Source organism: Perognathus longimembris, chromosome 2 (genome assembly GCF_023159225.1).
Source record: "Perognathus longimembris pacificus isolate PPM17 chromosome 2, ASM2315922v1, whole genome shotgun sequence".
In the NCBI taxonomy this organism is placed as follows: domain Eukaryota; kingdom Metazoa; phylum Chordata; class Mammalia; order Rodentia; family Heteromyidae; genus Perognathus; species Perognathus longimembris.
Genome location: NC_063162.1, coordinates 115,471,612 through 115,490,894, shown reverse-complemented (window position 1 = coordinate 115,490,894; position 19,283 = coordinate 115,471,612). Strand labels below are relative to the sequence as shown.

The 19,283-nt window shown below is 36.3% G+C and overlaps 1 protein-coding gene across 5 annotated transcripts in view; it reads right to left on the bottom strand.

Moving 5' to 3' along the window:
• Positions 1-19,283, bottom strand: part of Cdk14 (cyclin dependent kinase 14) — a 511,316-nt gene that overhangs the window by 234,662 nt on the left and 257,371 nt on the right. For all 5 annotated transcript variants that reach the window (XM_048339985.1, XM_048339984.1, XM_048339983.1 and 2 more), the window contains one exon: positions 13,851-13,974. In XM_048339985.1, coding sequence (XP_048195942.1) covers positions 13,851-13,974 — 124 coding nt within the window. The remainder of the gene's footprint in view (positions 1-13,850; positions 13,975-19,283) is intronic.

The window sequence follows — 19,283 nt, the reverse complement described above, 5'->3', positions numbered from 1 at the left end:
GATCTAATTTCCACATATCAGAGAGAACATGTGCCATTTATCTCTCTGATGTTGTTACCTCACTTAACATTATTTGTTCTAGTTCCATCCATTTTCCTGAAAATAATATTATTTTATTCTTTCTAATGGCTGTATAAAATTCCATTGTGTATAAGTACCATTTTTTTTGGATCTACTCATCTATTGTAGGGCATCTGGGTTGTTTCCATATCTTCAGTTCTTATTTACTTTTTCTATCTTTTTGTATCTTTATTTTTTCTTGTGTCTTTTTAAAAATTTAATATTGTTAAGGTAGTGTAGGTACATATGTAAGGTAGTGAGTACATTTATTGTCAAATTTGTTACCCCCTTCCTCATTTTTCTCCCACTTTCCATCCCCCACATCCCACCCCAAGTTGTACAGTTTTTTTTCCAACCTATTGTCTTGTGAATATCACTGTTGCAACTGGTTCACCCTTTGTCCTTTGTCTTGCCATTACTTACTTTTAAAAATGCTTTCTGATCCAGACACTAGTCACTCACACCTGTATTCCTAGATACTAAGGAGGTTGATATCTGAGGATCGTGGTTCAAAGCCAGCCTGGTGCAAGAAAGGCTACGAGACTCTGATCTCCAATTAACGACCTGAAACCAGAAGTGGAGCTGTGTCTCCACTCAAAGGCCTGCCTTGAGAAAAAAAAGGCTCAAAGACAGCCCTAACTTCAAGCCACACAACTGACCAAAGCAAATGCCCTGAAAACATTATCTATTGAATAAATGTAATTATGAATGCTAGTATTTGTCTCAACTCAACGACCATGTTGAAATTTAAATGCACTGTAACAGTACTAAGAGGGAGTATCCTTAAAGATGACTAGGGCAGGAGGGCTCTGTTCTCATGAATAGACTAATGTTATTATTGTAGAAGTAGGTTCATTATGAAAAGAAAGCAAGAAAGCCTCCAGCCCCCGTGTGTGTGTATGTGTATGTGTGTGTGTGTGTGTGTGCGCGCGCATGGGTGTGTCCCTCTCTCTTACATATATACATACAGACATGGCCATTCTATCTTCAATCATGGGATGAGGCAGAAAAAAAAAGCTATTGCTAAATGCTGGACTTTCAAGACTCCAGAGCTATGAAGCAGTAAGTTTGTTTTTCATAAATTACACTGTCCCTAGTATTCTGCTATAGCAGCACAAAGTGCACTAAGACCATTAAAAAAAAAACTTATTTCAAATAAATCTGAAAGTCCCATATTTGTTTACTTTCTTTCATCTTTCATGGACTTTGTCTAAAAAATTGATAAAATTTTACATACCTCTAGCAGAAAATGAAAAACACAACAGAGATTTGAAAGAGACATTTGAATATATTAAACTATAGTATGTAAAGATCACTAGGAGAGGAAAAAAGTCTTTTGTTTTTAATTTACAGAAAACAAAACTATCCATCTGGGTGACTGACTAGTTCAAATTCAATCAGCTTGGTAGTGACAAAGTTAGAACAAATGCTGTTCCTACTCCTTTTTAGAATATTTTGTTTTACCTTTTTGCATCTATCTCCAGCTCAAAGGAAAAAGTTATGGAGAATGTGATAATTCCTAACTTTCACTGTCAGCCTTCTAACTCTGAGTATTGCTGAAGAAAATCAGGCCACATTCTCACAGTGTTGGCTTCCATGTATCTGCCAACTGGCGTGTATGTAGCAAACTGGACAATTACAGGCATCTGGCTCAGGGCTCTGCCACAGTTCCAGGGCTGTATCTCAGCAGGACTTGGTTCTGGCCCAGGTACTACCTTACTGGCAGTAAGTTCCAGCTAATTAGATGCCAAAGAAGTGTGAGCCGAAACCCTCCTGTGCCACAGCCTTGGACCTATGGCTCTATACATTCCAACTGGCTTTCCAGATGCCTGGCAGTGAGGGGAAATTCGAAGACCACCCTGAAGGAGCGGCCATTGGTAGATGGAAACAAATCTTCCTAGCACAACTTGCAGGATAAATTGGAAAAAACAAACAAACAACAACACAAACAGCAGACCTCAAATCAACAGCTGTTTTATAGCCATTTTGGAAAGAGACTAGGGATAAATAAACAGTAATAATTAAAAAAAAACAACCTGTTGTTATCTGTTGCTGTTGCCACCATGCAATCTACTCTTACTTTGCTGCTCACATAGCCATCATCATTTCTGTTCATAGCCACACTGCTCATGTTTTTGATATGTTACTAGAAGAGAATAAAATAGCACCATTATGTAAACTTCACATATATATAGGGCCACTCTTGTCTCAGAAATTTCACTAAACTCTACTGATTCTCTGAAAAGATTCAAACTCCTCTCTTCCAGATCTCCCAAGCAAAAAGTAGGCCCTTTTCAAGTCTCATACTAGGGACTAATGGTAGTATTGCAATAGCTAGTTGGAAGCCAAAAACCCATGGTCAAATAGTCTCAAAGAACTAATGGTTCCACAGTTGAGCCTGCAAAAGGCCTGGCTGATTAACTGCAGCCTTGTGAGAGACCCTGAACCAGAGACCCCCAGAGAAGCTATGCCTAGATTTTTAACCCATAGAAACTGTGAGATATTAGTAAATGCTGTTTAAGAACACTGATTTGTGATAATTTGTGACACAGCAAGACAAAGCTGACATAGCATTCCCTAAAATTATGTCCCACACCAAAATCGAAAGCTGGCTCAAAACCAGACATGAAATGTGATCAAGAAGGAAACAATCACCTAACTCATCAGAAGAAATTTACTCTTTGTAAAAAGTCAATCAAGGAAGAAGGTTCACTTCAAATGTGTCTATAATCAATTCTAGGCTTTTATCTCTCTATACAAAGCATGATTTTTTAAAATAAGCAAAGCTAGATTACACAGTTGTGTGAAAGAAAGGACCTTGAGCGCCTTATTCCATATATTGTCTTGTTATTTAAAAATTTTTAAGGAAGTATTTATTTTTTACTTTTATTGGTACTAGTCCTAGGGCTTGAATCCAGGGCCTGCGTGCTGTCCCTGAGCTTTTCTGCTCAAGGCTGGCACTCCGCCACTTGAGCCACAGCTCCACTTCTGGCATTTTTGTGGTTCGTTGAACTTTCCTGCCTAGGCTGGCTTCAAATCACAATCCTCTGGACCTCAGACTCTTGACTAGCAAGGATTACAGACAGGAGACATGGGTGCTAACTTTGAACTGTGATCCTCTAGATCTCAGCCTCCTGAGTACCTAGGATTACAGGTGTGAGCATCAGTGCTTAGCGAGGGTAACAATTCAACAAGAAGTCTTACTCACTGTCCAGTCTCTGGCATATGTCTGGTTTTCCTCCTGGAACTGTGGCTCTGCCCTCCTGGTCTAAGCAGCTTCCCACCCAGCTGCTTCTTGAAACCAGTAATTTTAAAAGTTTTGACTTTAGTTTTTGTTTAGTAAATATTGTCTTGATGTCTAGGAATTTGACATCTTTGGAAATAAAAGGGAAAGTTGGCACATACTTGAATGTTTTATGGACTTCAACTTTGTGCTTCTGTTTTATAGATAAGCCTTCAGTTATAGTTTTTATAGTTTCTAATATGCAGATAGCCCTTTAGAGCTGGATCACCTAAAATTAGTCATGTTTATTCTGACATTTCTTTAGTTATTCAAAGAAATTTTCAAAATTTCCACCAAAATTTCCCTACTTAAGTGAATTTAAAAAAAAATTTATTGTCAAACTGATGTACAGCGAGGTTAAGCACAATTTTTAAGTTAACTGATACTATGGCTTAATTTCAGTATTATTGATACCAGTCTTTGGTCTAAATGTAAATACTGAGAGGGAGGGCTGAGAATATGGCCTAGTGGCAAGAGTGCTTGCCTCATATACATGAAGCCCTGGATTCAATTCCGCAGCACCACATATGTAGAAAATGGCCAGAAGTGGCGCTGTGGCTCAAGTGGCAGAGTGCTGGCCTTGAGCAAAAAGAAGCCAGGGACAGTGCTCAGGCCCTGAGTCCAAGGCCCAGGACTGGCAAAAAAAAAAAAAAAAAAAAAATACTGAGAGAACAAAGAACAAAGAACTCATCTATAGCTTTTTAATTAATAAAGTGCTGGCTTATAACATTTATCTAGAGTGTATTTAAAAGATCAGTACTAACAATACAAAGGAGAGCTATTTGAAGATTCTTGCTGTTATTTTTAAAATGTAAATGAAATGATTTTACAATATTATATTCAGATGAATTAGCTTCTAGCCTAAAGACTAAGCACACATTGTTCATGTTCAAATATTGATTATTCTGATCAAGTTGAATATTATAAGGTGTTCTTTAAAAATAGGTAATAAGATTTGTATAGACTATTTTACAGGACTGTGAGAATAAAATTAAAAGAGCTAAGAAAGAACTTTATATATAGTAAAGGGCTGTTATTATGACTATCAGAAATAACAAGTTTGAGTTAATTTCATATTCTGTAAGTGATCTTGGGTCAAATGCTGAAGATGAATATTTTCTAAGATTCAGTAAGTAGAATGATTCCAAATGTTGATATCTATAATCCAAAGTAAGAATACTCTTAGGTACTAACTTCTCCATTTTGCACCAGACAAAACACTTGTTCTTTGTTTCAGCTCAGATACCCAAAAAGCAGATCACAGAAATGTCACTCACATAAAAGATCAAATAAACAAGTCTCAAAATTTAAATGATACAGTTTGCTTTCCCTATTCAGGGCTGAGCAAGTGGTAAGGTACTGACTTTTCTCTGGAATGAAGAATACATAAATCACTTATTAATTATTAATTAATAATTATTAATAACAATTAATTATTTGCTAAAGAATCTATAATCAATCACTGTTCTCAAAGTCTTCATTGTGACAATCTGTCCACTTTTTTTTTTTTTTGGCCAGTCCTAGGCCATGAACTCAGGGCCTGAGCACTACTGTCCCTGGCTTCTTTTTGCTCAAGGCTAGCACTCTGCCACTTGAGCCATAGCGCCACTTCTGGCCATTTTCTGTATATGTGGTGCTGAGGAATCGAACCCAGGGCCTCATGTATACGAGGCAAACACTCTTGCCACTAGGCCATATTCCCAGCCCCAATCTGTCCACTTTTAATTAAAGAATTCAAATATTTCCAGGCACTGGGGGCTCATGCCTGTAATCCTGGCTACTCAGGAAGCTGAGATCTGAGGATTGCAGTTTGAAGGCAGCCCACAAACAGGAAAGTCTGTGAGACTGTTACCTCCAATAAACTACTCAGAAAAAGATGGAAGAGGAAGTGATGCTGTGGCTCAAGTGATAGAGCACTAGCCTTGAGCAAAAAGAAACTCAGGGACAGCACCTAGGCCAAGAGTTAAAGCCTCAGGACAAGAAAAAAGGATTCAAATGTCTTCCTAATGTAGGCCTCTCTCTCTCTCTCTCTCTCTCTCTCTCAGAGAGAGAGACAGAGAGATCTTTTTGATGGTGATAGACTAGCCAAATGAACTCTAACAAGTCTGAGAAATAAGTTGCCCCAAAGTCCTATAAAAACAAATTGTAATAGTCCTTGACATTATTTTCGTCTAAACAAATTTCAGTCTTAGAGAACAGTGAGCCACTAAATACTTCTAAAAATCAATGTCATCTCACATTTATTTCTATGATACTTGACAACAGACAAGTAATACTTGTAAGCAAGATTTACACTTTAGAGACCACCAACAGTAATACTGAACAGCAGTAGTATTCATTCTAGAGTGCATTCTCATCTAGCATTTTTTAACTGATGCCAAAGGGATTCCAGGAATCCCCTCAGATACCAAAATCTGAAGATGTTCATTTTCTTTTATAAAATTTTCTTTTATAAAATACATACTATTTCCATATAATCTATGCCTACCTTCAGTTATACTCTAAATCATGGTTTATGATAATAATATAATGTGAATGTTATATAAATCCTGTGTGTTTAGGGAACAGTCTATAAAAGTTCAGAATAAATGCAATTTTTAATTCCTTTTTTTTTCATTTGAGAATGGATAAATCCTCAACTGGGGAACCCAAAGATACAAGGGTCAACTGTATGAACTGAGATGTAATTTTCTATGAAAACATCTAGAGGGCAAAGGAATAAACAAAACCAACACTCAATTCACAATATTAATGTGAAAATAAGACTCTAGAACTACAAGTTTTTTACTAGATGTCTAAATTTCTGAATTTATAATATATCTCATATTTCCTACAGCACCTAGAATTTTTTCTTACAGTAATGATTCTAGAGAACACATTCACCACACATCAATGATTCATTTGCTGTCATCCAAGATCCTAGCATAAATCATGCATATTGATACATATTTGTGCTGTCTGGTTGGCTTCTTAGAAGACAAAGAGCAGGAGATGGAGGATGATCAATGAAGAAGAGACATTAAGCACGTCTAAACAACCCTTGACAATCTTTCACAACCAATGTAACACAACTTATGTTCAAGTTTAATCTCTGTTGCCTTTGAGCAAGTAGGTATATGGTGTAGTTCCCACTCTTCTTATCACCATCTGCCATCCTTTTACTCTGGCCATCTTGCTTTGCCCTTAAGTTCCCAGTCATCCCATATGCAGACTTCCTTAATACAGACTATATTTCTACTCACACCCACATTACTTATCTAATTTACTGCCTGAAATTGTTCTTTCAATCTGCATAGTGGAAAAAAAGCCCACAATATTTTAGCATATTGAAATTTCTCAGCCCAGAAGGTTTTCCTCAACAGTGGAGAATAAGAGAATCTTTCCTATTTGTAGCACTGTGCTCTGCAGTTAAAGATCTTGCATTATCTCACACACATGATTTGGCTGAAATTAAAGTAACAGTCTTTGAAGTTTCCTCATTTCCATGGAGTTTGATGCTGCTATTTTCAGCAATCAAGCCCAGTCTACTACATTGCGTCAATCGGCTTTATACTGACTGAACAGAGATGTTACATAGATTTATGGATTCATATTAGTTGCAGTTCATATGTATTCTTCCATCTTTTCACTTAAAGCTTTAAAAATTCATCTAGATAAATTTTAGGGCAGTGAAACAATTCTCAATGATGCTACAATGAGGGGAATATTACTGTAATAAATGTGGGTGGGTAATACTGATGTGTCACTACAGCTTCATCAATTATAATAAACTCTTCTGCTAGTTGTTGGTAATGGTGAAGGCTACATTCATATGGAATGAAGCGTACAGAAATTCTGGACGTTCCTGCTCAATGCTGCTATGAACTTAAAAGTACTTTAAAAATAAAGCTTATTCAAAAGGAAAATCCCAATAATATCTAGTATTTTAACAAGTTTGGGCCACAATTTGGTAACAGAAGACACACAAAAAAATGTAATTAGAAGAACATGGTTATCATCACCACCACTGATTCTTCTTAAATAGAAAACAAAAACCTTTTGGAGGGATAAGTAGGGTAACAAACAGGACTTAAATGATGAAACTAAGGGGTGATTTCAAGAACAAGGATAAGACAATTTTAAGTAACAATATTCCTTTCAAAAAACTAGTTTTTAATAATAACTATATGGAGAGAGAAACCTCTTGCTGCAACCATACCCACAAGTAAGTCCTTGTGGAGTTGTGTGCCTGTTGTCCTAGCTGTATATGACGGAGTAAGTAAGTGAATTTCAGTCAGGTTAGAGGATATGGGGGAGGGGTCCCTATGTATAAAATTAATCTAAAACCAAGAAGATTGTTGGAAGAATGGTTCAGGTGGCAGAGCACCTAACTAGCAAGAGCAAAGCCCTGAGTATCACACACAAAAAAGGAAAATGGGAGGAAAGTAAAGAAGGCAAATGAAGAGGAAGAGGAAAAGGTAGAGAAGGAGGGGGAGGAGGAGGAGGAGGAAGAGGAGGAGGAGGATATTCAACTTGCAATCTTGAAGAACTGGATAGACTTTAAAACATGACTAGAAAAATTAGAGTTGAGGAATAGCCCTTTCTGTTATCTCACATCGGGACATCAATTATTCTAAAGATATTCTTCTTTTCAGATCTACATAAATGCAACTCTCTAAACTTTGCATTAAAACTATTTATGGGCTACAATGTCAAAAGGATTCTTTAGGTAAAATAAACACTGTGTTATTAGACAATATGTAATATAACAAAGATATAGTAAATCTGAATCCCATGGGTCCTAGGAAGGAGCCTACAAGTTACAACAGACATACTAACCTTACATTTTTAACTCCAGTGATAAATGTTACATGTAAATAATTTTTTAAGTTGATTGTTTCTTTGGGAGCAACAGGCCGTTAGCTATAGATTCTACTCTTTTTTTTTTTTTTTTTGGCCAGTCCTGGGGCTTGGACTCGGGGCCTGAGCGCTGTCCCTGGCTTTTTGCTCAAGGCTAGCACTCTGCCACTTGAGCCACAACACCCCTTCTGGCCATTTTCTGTATATGTGGTGCTGGGGAATCGAACCCAGGGCCTCATGTATATGAGGCAGGCACTCTTGCCACTAGGCCATACCCCCAGCCCTATAGATTCTAAATTTACCAAATAAGTAAGACTTTACTTTGCATTTGAAAAAATATTTCCCTCTGTTCTCTACTATTTTCTATATGATTTCTAAGGAATGTACACCAAATAAACTATGCTGGTTGTGTTCTTGAAGTTAATCTAAATTGTAATTTACAATAATTTCCTTTGTAAAATTCAGTCAAGGCACAGCTTGGAACAGCAAACCATCAATATTAAGGAGGTAAAGTTTTAGGGCTCTGGTAGTTTCAAAAGAGACTTCTGGAACTTTACTCAAAGATACAAAGCTGTTTAACTTCTTCATTAGAAAAGACAATAAGACAAGACTTTTAAAAGTTTATATTACAAATTTGCAGTCTCTCTTTTTCAAGGATAAACAACCCAGTTGTCATTTTGTCTGGTTATAATGTGACCCTTAAAATAGGGAAATGCTAATGATACCAGCATAATTTTGCATGAACTGAAGGAAGCTGCAGTTTCATGGATTCATCCATTTTGCTTTAATCTTACTTAATAGAAAAACACATTTAGGCTTTCATGCTATTATACTGTAAATAAAGCTTAAGTACTTGATGGAATTATGCATTTCCTAAAGTAACTCTCAGCAATTTTCTTTTAATATGCTCTCATTGCATATGATAAAAGTATGACATCTATCTATTTGAATTTGCAAAAACAGAACCAAAAGCCAGATTCTAGGGAGGGATGGCATAGCACTGATTATAGATTCAATGGACAGATTTCACCTACCAGCAAATACTTGGTCATTAGAAAACAGGCTAATAATTTCAGAAATGTCCAACACAAAAGGCCAGCAGTAAAAGGACCTTAGACAGTATCTGTTCAATTCTCTTCCTCCTCCCCACAGGTAGTTAAGCCTCAGGAGAGATAATTCACTTCCTGAACATAACAAACTGGTATCTACTCCAGTATTTATAGACTTTGCTCAGAACAGTTCAACTAGGAAATGACTAAGGTCTGAAGAGTAAACTTCAAGCCTTATGCATCTTTTCAGTATATTTACATACACTCAGTGATGTTTATTTCTGCAAACTAAGGTAAGAAATGCATTAAATACCAAGAGGGTGCAAAGGGCCTATGTGCAAAAATCACAAAGCAGTCCCAGGCTCAGAAAAACTTGAACTCAATTCCACCTGCACAGACAGGACTGCAAATTGTGCATGGACAAGACAGCAAATTGCTAGTTTGCCAAGGCAAATAAAACAGAAATTCAAGTATTAGTCTTTAGACTAAGACTTGGTTTGGTCATGTATATTTTATATTCATATTATCAATATTTACTGAGCAACACTTGTGTGGTAAGCATCTACTGTTTAGGTCTAGACATGGTAAATATAACACTGAGTAAGACAAATGAAGTTTCTGTACTCTGAGAATTTATAATCATGTACCTGGAAGAAAAATAAATTTTAAAGTGAATAGAATAACTATTGAGGGGCTGGGGATATAGCCTAGTGGCAAGAGTGCCTGCCTCGGATACACGAGGCCCTAGGTTCGATTCCCCAGCACCACATATACAGAAAACGGCCAGAAGCGGCGCTGTGGCTCAAGTGGCAGAGTGCTAGCCTTGAGCGGGAAGAAGCCAGGGACAGTGCTCAGGCCCTGAGTCCAAGGCCCAGGACTGGCAAAAAAAAAGAACAACTATTGAACCAGAAGTGCTACTCCTGAAGTGAAGATGGGTGATGGACAGCAATGAAAAAGTTCTATTTGGGGAAAGGTGACATGAGCTCTCCTCCTGTGGTGAGAAAATACAGCATAAGAAGCAGGAGGGAGAGCATCGCAGGCACAGGGAAAGGCCAAGTTTTTACTTGGCTCTGATAAGGGAATGAGTTTGGGTCTGGCTTCACCACAGTATACATGGAGTTGAGTAAGAGGGAGACGATTTCAGCTGGCTAAAGGACTTGAAATATTTCTCCTCACTTAGCAAATGAGCATCATCCCCTATTCAACTTTATCATACCTAAGCCGAGCAAAACTCTGCAATAGGAAACAAAAGACACAGTGATTCTAAATCAGGTATAATTTACTTATTCCAAATGTGTGTTGAAAATAAAGCTTGGCTAAGTGCTTGAATATGACTTTGTTTCTAAGGAAAAAATAGCTAAAAGCATTTTGACCATCCAGAATTCAGAGTTCTGCTTGATGTAAATAAATATACTACTCTCTACATCTATTGTGAAGTTTACTTTGTCAGGAGATAAAATCTGCCAAGTGTCAAGGTTGAACTCACTTTTAACTTCTGAGCTAGTAAAACAAATATTCTTATATTTGATACATTTCTACATTAGTGCAACTGATTGATAGTAGTATAATTAGTGCAGTGTATTTACATCTTTGTCATAAAATTTATATGAAGAAAACAGCATGCATACATTGACCAATACTAGAGAATTGTGCAGCTTTAAAAGGAAATGAAATAAAATTAAAAAGCCTGAGCCACCTGAGACTGGAGGGTATGGTTCAAGTATTTGCAATAGATCTTTGTATGACCAAGCAAGCTTTGGCAAGCTTCTAAATCTCTTTGAATTTCAGGCCACTCTCAAAAAAAAGAAGATTATACCCTGCTTATTTGAGGAGACAAAGGAGCATATTTTAAAGCACGAATAGGCTTAATAAATTTTAGTTATTACACTCTAATTTATCATTCTAATAAAGGAATAACATGGGAGATACAAACATGTAGAATACATTTGTTTCTTTTAATAAAAAATTTATAATATTGAAAGACCAGGAAATGTTTTCTAAAGCTCTTTCTTTTCCTATATCAAATCTGAATTAAGACTTTGTGTTTCTAATTGTTCTGCCTAGAACCATCCTATTTTGACTATTTAGCCTCTCTGCGGTTTCTAGTGTGTTTCCTTCACCTCAGACACACACGTGCCCAAACACATAAGTCACAGTTAATTGCATGTCTTAAATTAAAAGACAAAAATAATGCACAGTTAATTGGAGGAAACTGTCAGTTGGCAAATGCATCTTGCTCATTACACTCTGTGCACAGGATGGATGCCAAGCAGCATTCCAAGCTAGAGAACTGGTTCGTGACACTGAGAGGAGGTGGATGGGCACAACCCTCCATGGAGCAGCATGGGCTGAACAATCAATTTCCCTAATATATTTGCATTGTCGCACTGGTAGAATTTACTACACAGAGTTTCAGTACAAGACTTGCATAGTTATAAATAATCAGACTAAAATAGTCATTGACAAAGGACTAAACACAGACCAAATCTGAGTCCAAAATTGGGGACCTCTATGGTGTTATAAGTGTTTTTTTCAAAGAGAAAGTGATAAAAAAATGGAGAGAAGATGGAGAGAAGGCAGTCAAGAATCCATTTTATATCCTACAAAATAAAGAAGAGTAAGGGAAGGGGTGGGGCAGGCAGGGCTGGTTGAGAATGATGGAAGGGGTGACAGTCATCAAGATATATTACACTCATAAACTGCTTTGTTAAATGGAAACTCCTTTGTACAACTACTTAAAGATAATAAACTATTTTGTCATATTTAATGAAATAAACATTCATGACATATTCTTACATGAGAAATGTTCATAAATAGTATGCTTTTTTATGATATATAATTTGTTTCCAAACTGATATGATCAAATGTCAGTTTTAAAGATTCATGAGATTCTTTTAAGATCGATTTAACTGGCTGTTATCATAAAAAAACCACCATAAAAGTTAAATATAACCTTCAGAAAGTACATATATATAATCTTATTCTTACTCTTTTTTATGAAAAACTTTTTTATAAATATACAAGGATATTGAATACAATTATATGTTCAAATTATAATTCATCATTACAAACCCTTTATAGAGTAAAGTCTTTCTAAATTTACTGGTACTCATTAATCGAAAATACATTGACAGCAAAGGTAATGACCTTAAGATTGAGGAATTGCAAACTCTCTCTCTCACACACCCACCTACTCTCCTATCATTTTCTATCCTATAATCACCTACTATAATCTGGATGACAATTTTGTCAATAAGCAACACTTTAAAAAGCACATACATACAGACTTTAATTATTTTTAACCTAGTAGATGAAAACAAACCAACAAACTTTTGCAATATATCATGAATCATGATTACTTTTGCTTTAGTTAATTTCTGGAAGAGAATAATATACAAGCTGAACTGAGTACATTCATTCCAAAGGCATTCGTTTAACAATCTACCAACCTTGAAATGGGAAATAATCATTTCTTGTCTGCTTTTATTTGTTGAGGGCTCAAGTTGGGGAAGATAATCGTATTTCCACGAAAGCCCACATCTCAAATTCAGGCATACGATGTCCCAAGGGTAATATTTTAATTTCATTCTTAATGAAGCAAATTTCTAAGCAGAATATGTATTAAAAATAATTGAGGGGCTGGGAATATGGCCTAGTGGCAAGAGGGCTTGCCTCCTACACATGAAGCTCTCAGTTCGATTACCCATCACCACATATATGGAAAACGGCCAGAAGGGGCGCTGTGGCTCAGGTGGCAGAGTGCTAGCCTTGAGCGGGAAGAAGCCAGGGATGGTGCTCAGGCCCTGAGTCCAAGGCCCGGACTGGCCAAAAAATAAAAAAATAAATAATAATAATTGAGGCAATGGATGTCAACACATCATGCTGCCATTCTACTAGTGCTGGAATGATGTCTGAACATGAGGGATGGCAGGACAGAGCCTGTTCAAGAAAAGGAATACTAAGAAGTAAGAGATGCCAGTTTTTGCTCCTTCTGGATCCTCACAGGCATGTCTGTAGAAAAGCATGCAATGTAACAGGCCAATAGGAAAAACTTCTAAAGAAGGAATGACTTATCATAGGCCTATCTAAGATCTTACATTTAAGTACAAATAATTTTCCATATTTATAATGAAACAATGGTGAATCTAGAAAAGTTAAACTATCCCATGATTATCTCAGTAATTAAAATTTTAGGGCAAGGAACTCTAGTGAATATGATATAGTATACAAGTGTCCAGAGGTTTCACTTTGAGTTTGTTAACATTGGACAAGATAATATGAAGGGATACTATTCTGCTTTTGAACGAGATTGACATTTTCATAATAAAAAATTCCTTGAGGACATTATGCCAAAAATTTTACTGATTTTCCTTTGATAATGTGTCTTGAGATAATTTCTGCTCCTCATCTTTAAGAAAGTCTCCTAGCATCTTTATTTATAAAATCTCAAAAATTATTATATATTGTGTTAGAAAAGGTAAACAATAATGTATCCAGAAATATTGTTTTACCACGATCTATGATGACAGAAGAAGTGCACCTAGACAATTTCAGTGCTACCATCTGCCTGGCATTCTCACAGTGTGACAAAATAGACTGGTAATTAACTGCTTTCCTACCAAAATCTGCCAGCTTTAACTCCCCCGTGTCACTGATCAGAAGGTTCTGTGGCTTCAGGTCTCTGTGCAAAATATAACGCTGGTGGATGTAAGACAGCCCTCGCAGCAACTGAAATAAAAACAACTGAAAAAAAAAAAAGAAGACATGTTAAAATATAAATTTAGATAAATGCCACCCTCTATATACAGTCTACCAAGTGATTGCACTTAGTGAAATGGGTACCCACCACTAATGTTCCTACCAAATTATTAAACAGAATTTGCAGTATTAGCCTATAAACCCTAGTTCATTAAACAATAAATCTGAGTACTTCTAACAACCTGTTATAACAACCGAGAGTAATACTCAGGCAAGATCTATAACCTGTGTTTTATAAATAAAGCAAATGTAAAAGAACAATAACATGAAATATTTTATCTCAGTAGGTCTAAAATGATGTCTAATAGAGAAAGAAAGATCTACATGCAACACTGTAAAGGATAAAAATACAAAACTGCTTATCAAGTTAATGTTTCAATAACATAAAAATGACATAAATATGACAGCCATGAATTTACCTATTAACATGCCTTTAGAAACTGAAAGGAGAACATGTGAAATAATTAAAACAAAAGTAGTCACATATTCCAATAATACTACCTCAAAATTATAGGCTACTGCCGACAGGACAGACACGTATCTTTACTACTTACAGAACAGGCTAACCTAGAGAAAAAGTAGATCAGAGAAATCAAGGATTCAAAAATAATATGATTACAAGACTAATTTCTCTGTCAAGTTTCATACATCAACTGCTTTTATTATTTTTCAAATGTTTCTATATTGATGACTCACTCATTTCCAATTTTTAATAAAGAGGCTATTTTAAAGTAATTTAGTTGCTAACTATATTCTAATAGACACTATTGAAAAAGGCAATATATTTTTTTTTTTTTTTTGCCAGTCCTGGGCCTTGGACTCAGGGCCTGAGCACTGTCCCTGGCTTCTTCCCGCTCAAGGCTAGCACTCTGGCACTTGAGCCACAGCGCCACTTCTGGCCGTTTTCTGTATATGTGGTGCTGGGGAATCGAACCTAGGGCCTCGTGTATCCGAGGCAGGCACTCTTGCCACTAGGCTATATCCCCAGCCCCTGAAAAAGGCAATCTTCTAGAACAAAATTATAAATGTTCTTACTTCAAATGCCAGCACTATATTCTAGCCTATATAGGCAGCTAGTATCAAAAGGCAGTTTCCAAGAATTTTAAATGAATTAAAGACAAGAAAGTTATAAGGGTCCTGGAATATACAAGTGGAAAATATGAACAAGTACCTGAGAGATGATAGCATTTGGGATATGCTTGAACTAACTATAGACTATAAAAGCCAAGTACACGTTTTTATAGGGATGATATCTTGAAAGAATAGGATCAATTTGTCTTAAGTTCTTACTACAGTAATATGCATGAAGCACTGAACATCCAATTCTTTCTTTCTAGAGTCTAAGTACCAGAAAGTGGAAATCTACTCTGTGTAGTGTAGATTGAAATACCTGCTTATGAGCCTCCAAAGGCAAACATTCTCTGCACTTCTCTTAACTCTTCCAGTACTGGAACGAACACACCAGCCAATTCCAGCCTCATCCTATAGGTCTAATACTCCCTGCATCTTGAAGCTTAAAATTTATAACTTCTGAGAAAACCCATACTTTTTTCTTCAGAAGGAAGAAAGGTGGGCATATAAAGTTTTTTGTATTTGCAATAGTCTTAACACACACACACACACACACACACACACACACACACACAGACTATGTAACTAACTTTCAGAAATAAACATTTTGAAAGAAAGTTGTTAGAGATTCTGCAAGATGCTAAGACGTCTTTGGGATCTATCAAATACTTAGACATGGCAAAACATTTTAATTTAACAAGCATATAACACTTACCATATGTCAACATATGCATTATAGAGCACCATATCAATTAAACGCAGACAATTTTAATGAAGTATTATTGTTATTTCCAGAATCGTGCTGAGAAAACAGAATGCAGTTTCTCAAGATCACACAACAATTATATGGGAGAGCTATAGATCAAACCCAGTTTGACTATAACCACCCTACTATAGGAATTGTGGCTAGAAATGAACACAAGTACATGAATGGCAGAATAGAAGGTGCTTCCTACAAATGAAAGGATAAGATATAGGCATCAGATTACACATGATCTCGCAGGCCACTGTGCTGAGCACTGATTCCCATTGGGTACTCAATCATTATTGCTTTACATTCCCTAGTTACAGGTAACCTTGTGCATGCCCACACTCAGGACACAGACCGTTTTAATTCTCTTCCTGTGTTCTTACCTCTTCTCTGTCAGAAAACTCTTCTTTACTCTTTGCCTACTAATCTCCATGTATTTCATAGATCTCTCCTTAGGAATCTTCTCCTCTCGGGAGCCTTCCCTGACAACAACCCCTAGCCCTCAACCTCAGTCCCAGAGGACTGTGCAAGCTGCACTCTGCTAAGCTATCAGTGTGGCCTCTGTATTGGGTGATCAGTTTGTTGTTCACCCTAACTCCCATACATTGTGCGTTAAGCTTCTATAAACTGGTACACAGTACATGGTACTCCAGTATCAGTAATAGAATTATTGAGCCAAGTTTAGAGACATCTGGATAGTAGCAGAAAAATAGAAAAGAGAAGAGAATAAACCCTAAAATTCAATTCTCTAGCAGCTAAATAGACACAACAGTGCCAGAGGGCTCTTCTTCTAATGCCTTTACTAATTAGTGAAAATATATAATCCTTATGCTAATCTAGAAGCTATTCAAATAGGATACCATGTCAAAGGAGATTAGGAAACAGTATTAAGAAGGCATGCAACTACACACTCCAGTTCTAAGTGTACACAAGCCCCCAAATGGTATTAGCTCTTTGAACAATGCAGAAAGTTAGAGTCACAACAAATCCCTATAGAGTAAATTCACTGGGGATGGGGGTGGGGAATACCATGCATATGGCATGGGTGCCATTGAGCAAGAGGGATGAAAAGATGATTAGAGTTAATAAACCGCCTCTAGACTGAGGAACTCATAGAACTTTGTGTATGACAGACACACAAAGAGATCACTTCCACTTAAAGTGACTTCACCTTAAAGTCAATGCACTGAGTATACTGAAGACAGAGAGGATCTAACAGCAAAGAAGCATTTGGATTGATCCTGCCCTGTAGGAAAAGTAGCCTGTGAGAAGAAAAGGAATCAGGCAACTTGCCACTCTGAAAACAGAATTTATTGTACATAAAAATTTAAAAGAAATTTGAGAAGCATTCACTGGAAACAGAAGCTGAAATAATGACAAGATAAAGATTATTTTTGTGGGGGGGCTGGAAAGACAATACAAACAGGTATAATATAAATTAAAAAGAAAAACTAAACAGAAGAAAGTAATATAAAAAGTATTAAATTATTAATCCTCATCATAAAAGTAATATTGACAAGGGCAAGACAATAAAAGGCAGACTGAAACTACGAGATAAACTCCATGTGGATTGGTCAGTAGAGGTGGAAATACTAAGGAGAAAGCACCTAGCTGAGTAAAAATTGAATGTACGTACACTATTCTTAGTGACTAAGAAATCTACAAAAATCTGGTCTTGGAGATTTCCCCTCACCTAGACAAATAGACAAGTGTCTAACTATGCCACTTAAATTTTTGAGAAAGTCATTTTTCTTGGTTGTCATGTAAAGCATGTCACAACAAGCTACCCTTGATCCTCTGTGTAAAACAAGAGAATTATTGGGGACACAAAAGGGGCCACCTAAGAGAAGACAGGACAGAGAAAGAGTAAGAATCAGTTTTTCTTTTAAAAGTTGGAAAACATCAGTGGAATCCCAGGCACTAAGAAGACAAACAACAAAAAATAAGGCTCATATTATAAAGGCTCTAATTTTCCAAGTACTTTTACATGTATTACTTAACTTACTTGATCGATAATCTATTCATTCCCTTTCCCATTTGAACATATGAGAAAATTAAAGCTTAAAAGAGTGAGTTATCAAAGCCATACACTATCATCATATAATGCTTGTAAACCTTCCACTACATTTCATTATCACAAATCAGACTGATGATTTCTAAATGCATGGATGAATAAAATTATACACCTCAATAACCTAGTGCTTTTATTAGCAAATAAACTCAACTTTGTAAAAGCGTCACTTAGCACAGAATAAGCATTTGGTTTTGAATTTCTGTCCTTTCTATTTAAAATCTTCTTAGAAATAATATGTATCAAAGTAAGATCAGGTACTGAACTTAAGAAATAAATATAATTTATTTAATAATTATTTAATAATATAAACCAGACATCTTGTGTATTTCTACTGTAGTAGCCATAAATTCTTCCTAAGAACACTTTATCCTTGTGAGATATTCTACTCAAGCTTTATAAAAGCAGAGTCCTCTGAATACACCGGTATGATCATTGAAGATTTATATTCTAGGTTGAGTATATCCAATTTCTTCAATAAAAATACTGATGATAAATGATTTACAAAGTGATGCTATGATGAGCAGAGACCCTTTTGTTAGCAGTACATTTATGCCTGGCAACTGTCTTGCCATCCCCTGCAGGAAGGCATTTCAAATCCTCAGTGCTATGTCATGTTTTTCTTAATATTTCACCTATGCCCTTCTGCAGCTCTTTAAACTTTGAACAGGTGAAAAATGTCACAATTAGGTATTTCATCATAACTTTTAAAGTAAGTTATTAAAAGGCATACACCATTGGTGTTATTATATTATTGCTACCACCCAGAAGAACTACTGTAATGTATAGTGAGCAATAAGCTTTATAAATAAACTTTCCTCCAAGGCCCAAAGATGTGAGATAAAATATACCCTGTTTCTCAAAATACAATGTTAACTTCCAGGCAGGTTCAGAAATACATACAATTCTTCAATATGTGGTTTCCACACATATGAGATGAAGCACAGTGATCAACTCATAGGGTTTCCAGGATTGCTTAGTGCTTACAGAAGTCTATAAGCTATGTTTCACATTTCTGTTATCTTAGCTTTTGCACCTAGAAAATGAGTGATTGGATCCTTAGCCTTGAAGGAAATGTAAATCAAAGCTACACTGGTATTCTATTTCACCTCAGATACAATGCAATCATCAAGAAAAGGAACAATTGTAAGTGAGGATGGGGTAGAGGAGAAACCCTTCTTTTCCTTTGGTGGATATGAAAATTAGTAGAATCACTATGAAGGTTCCGTGAAATACTGAAAATGGAGACACCATGATCCTGTGGTACCACTCCTGGGTCTAAATCTGAAGGAAAGCAAGTTTACATATAATAGAGATAACTGCACATCCATGTTCATAGAAAGCACCACTATTCACAACAACCAAAATATGGAATCAGCCTGTCTATCAACTGAAGAACAG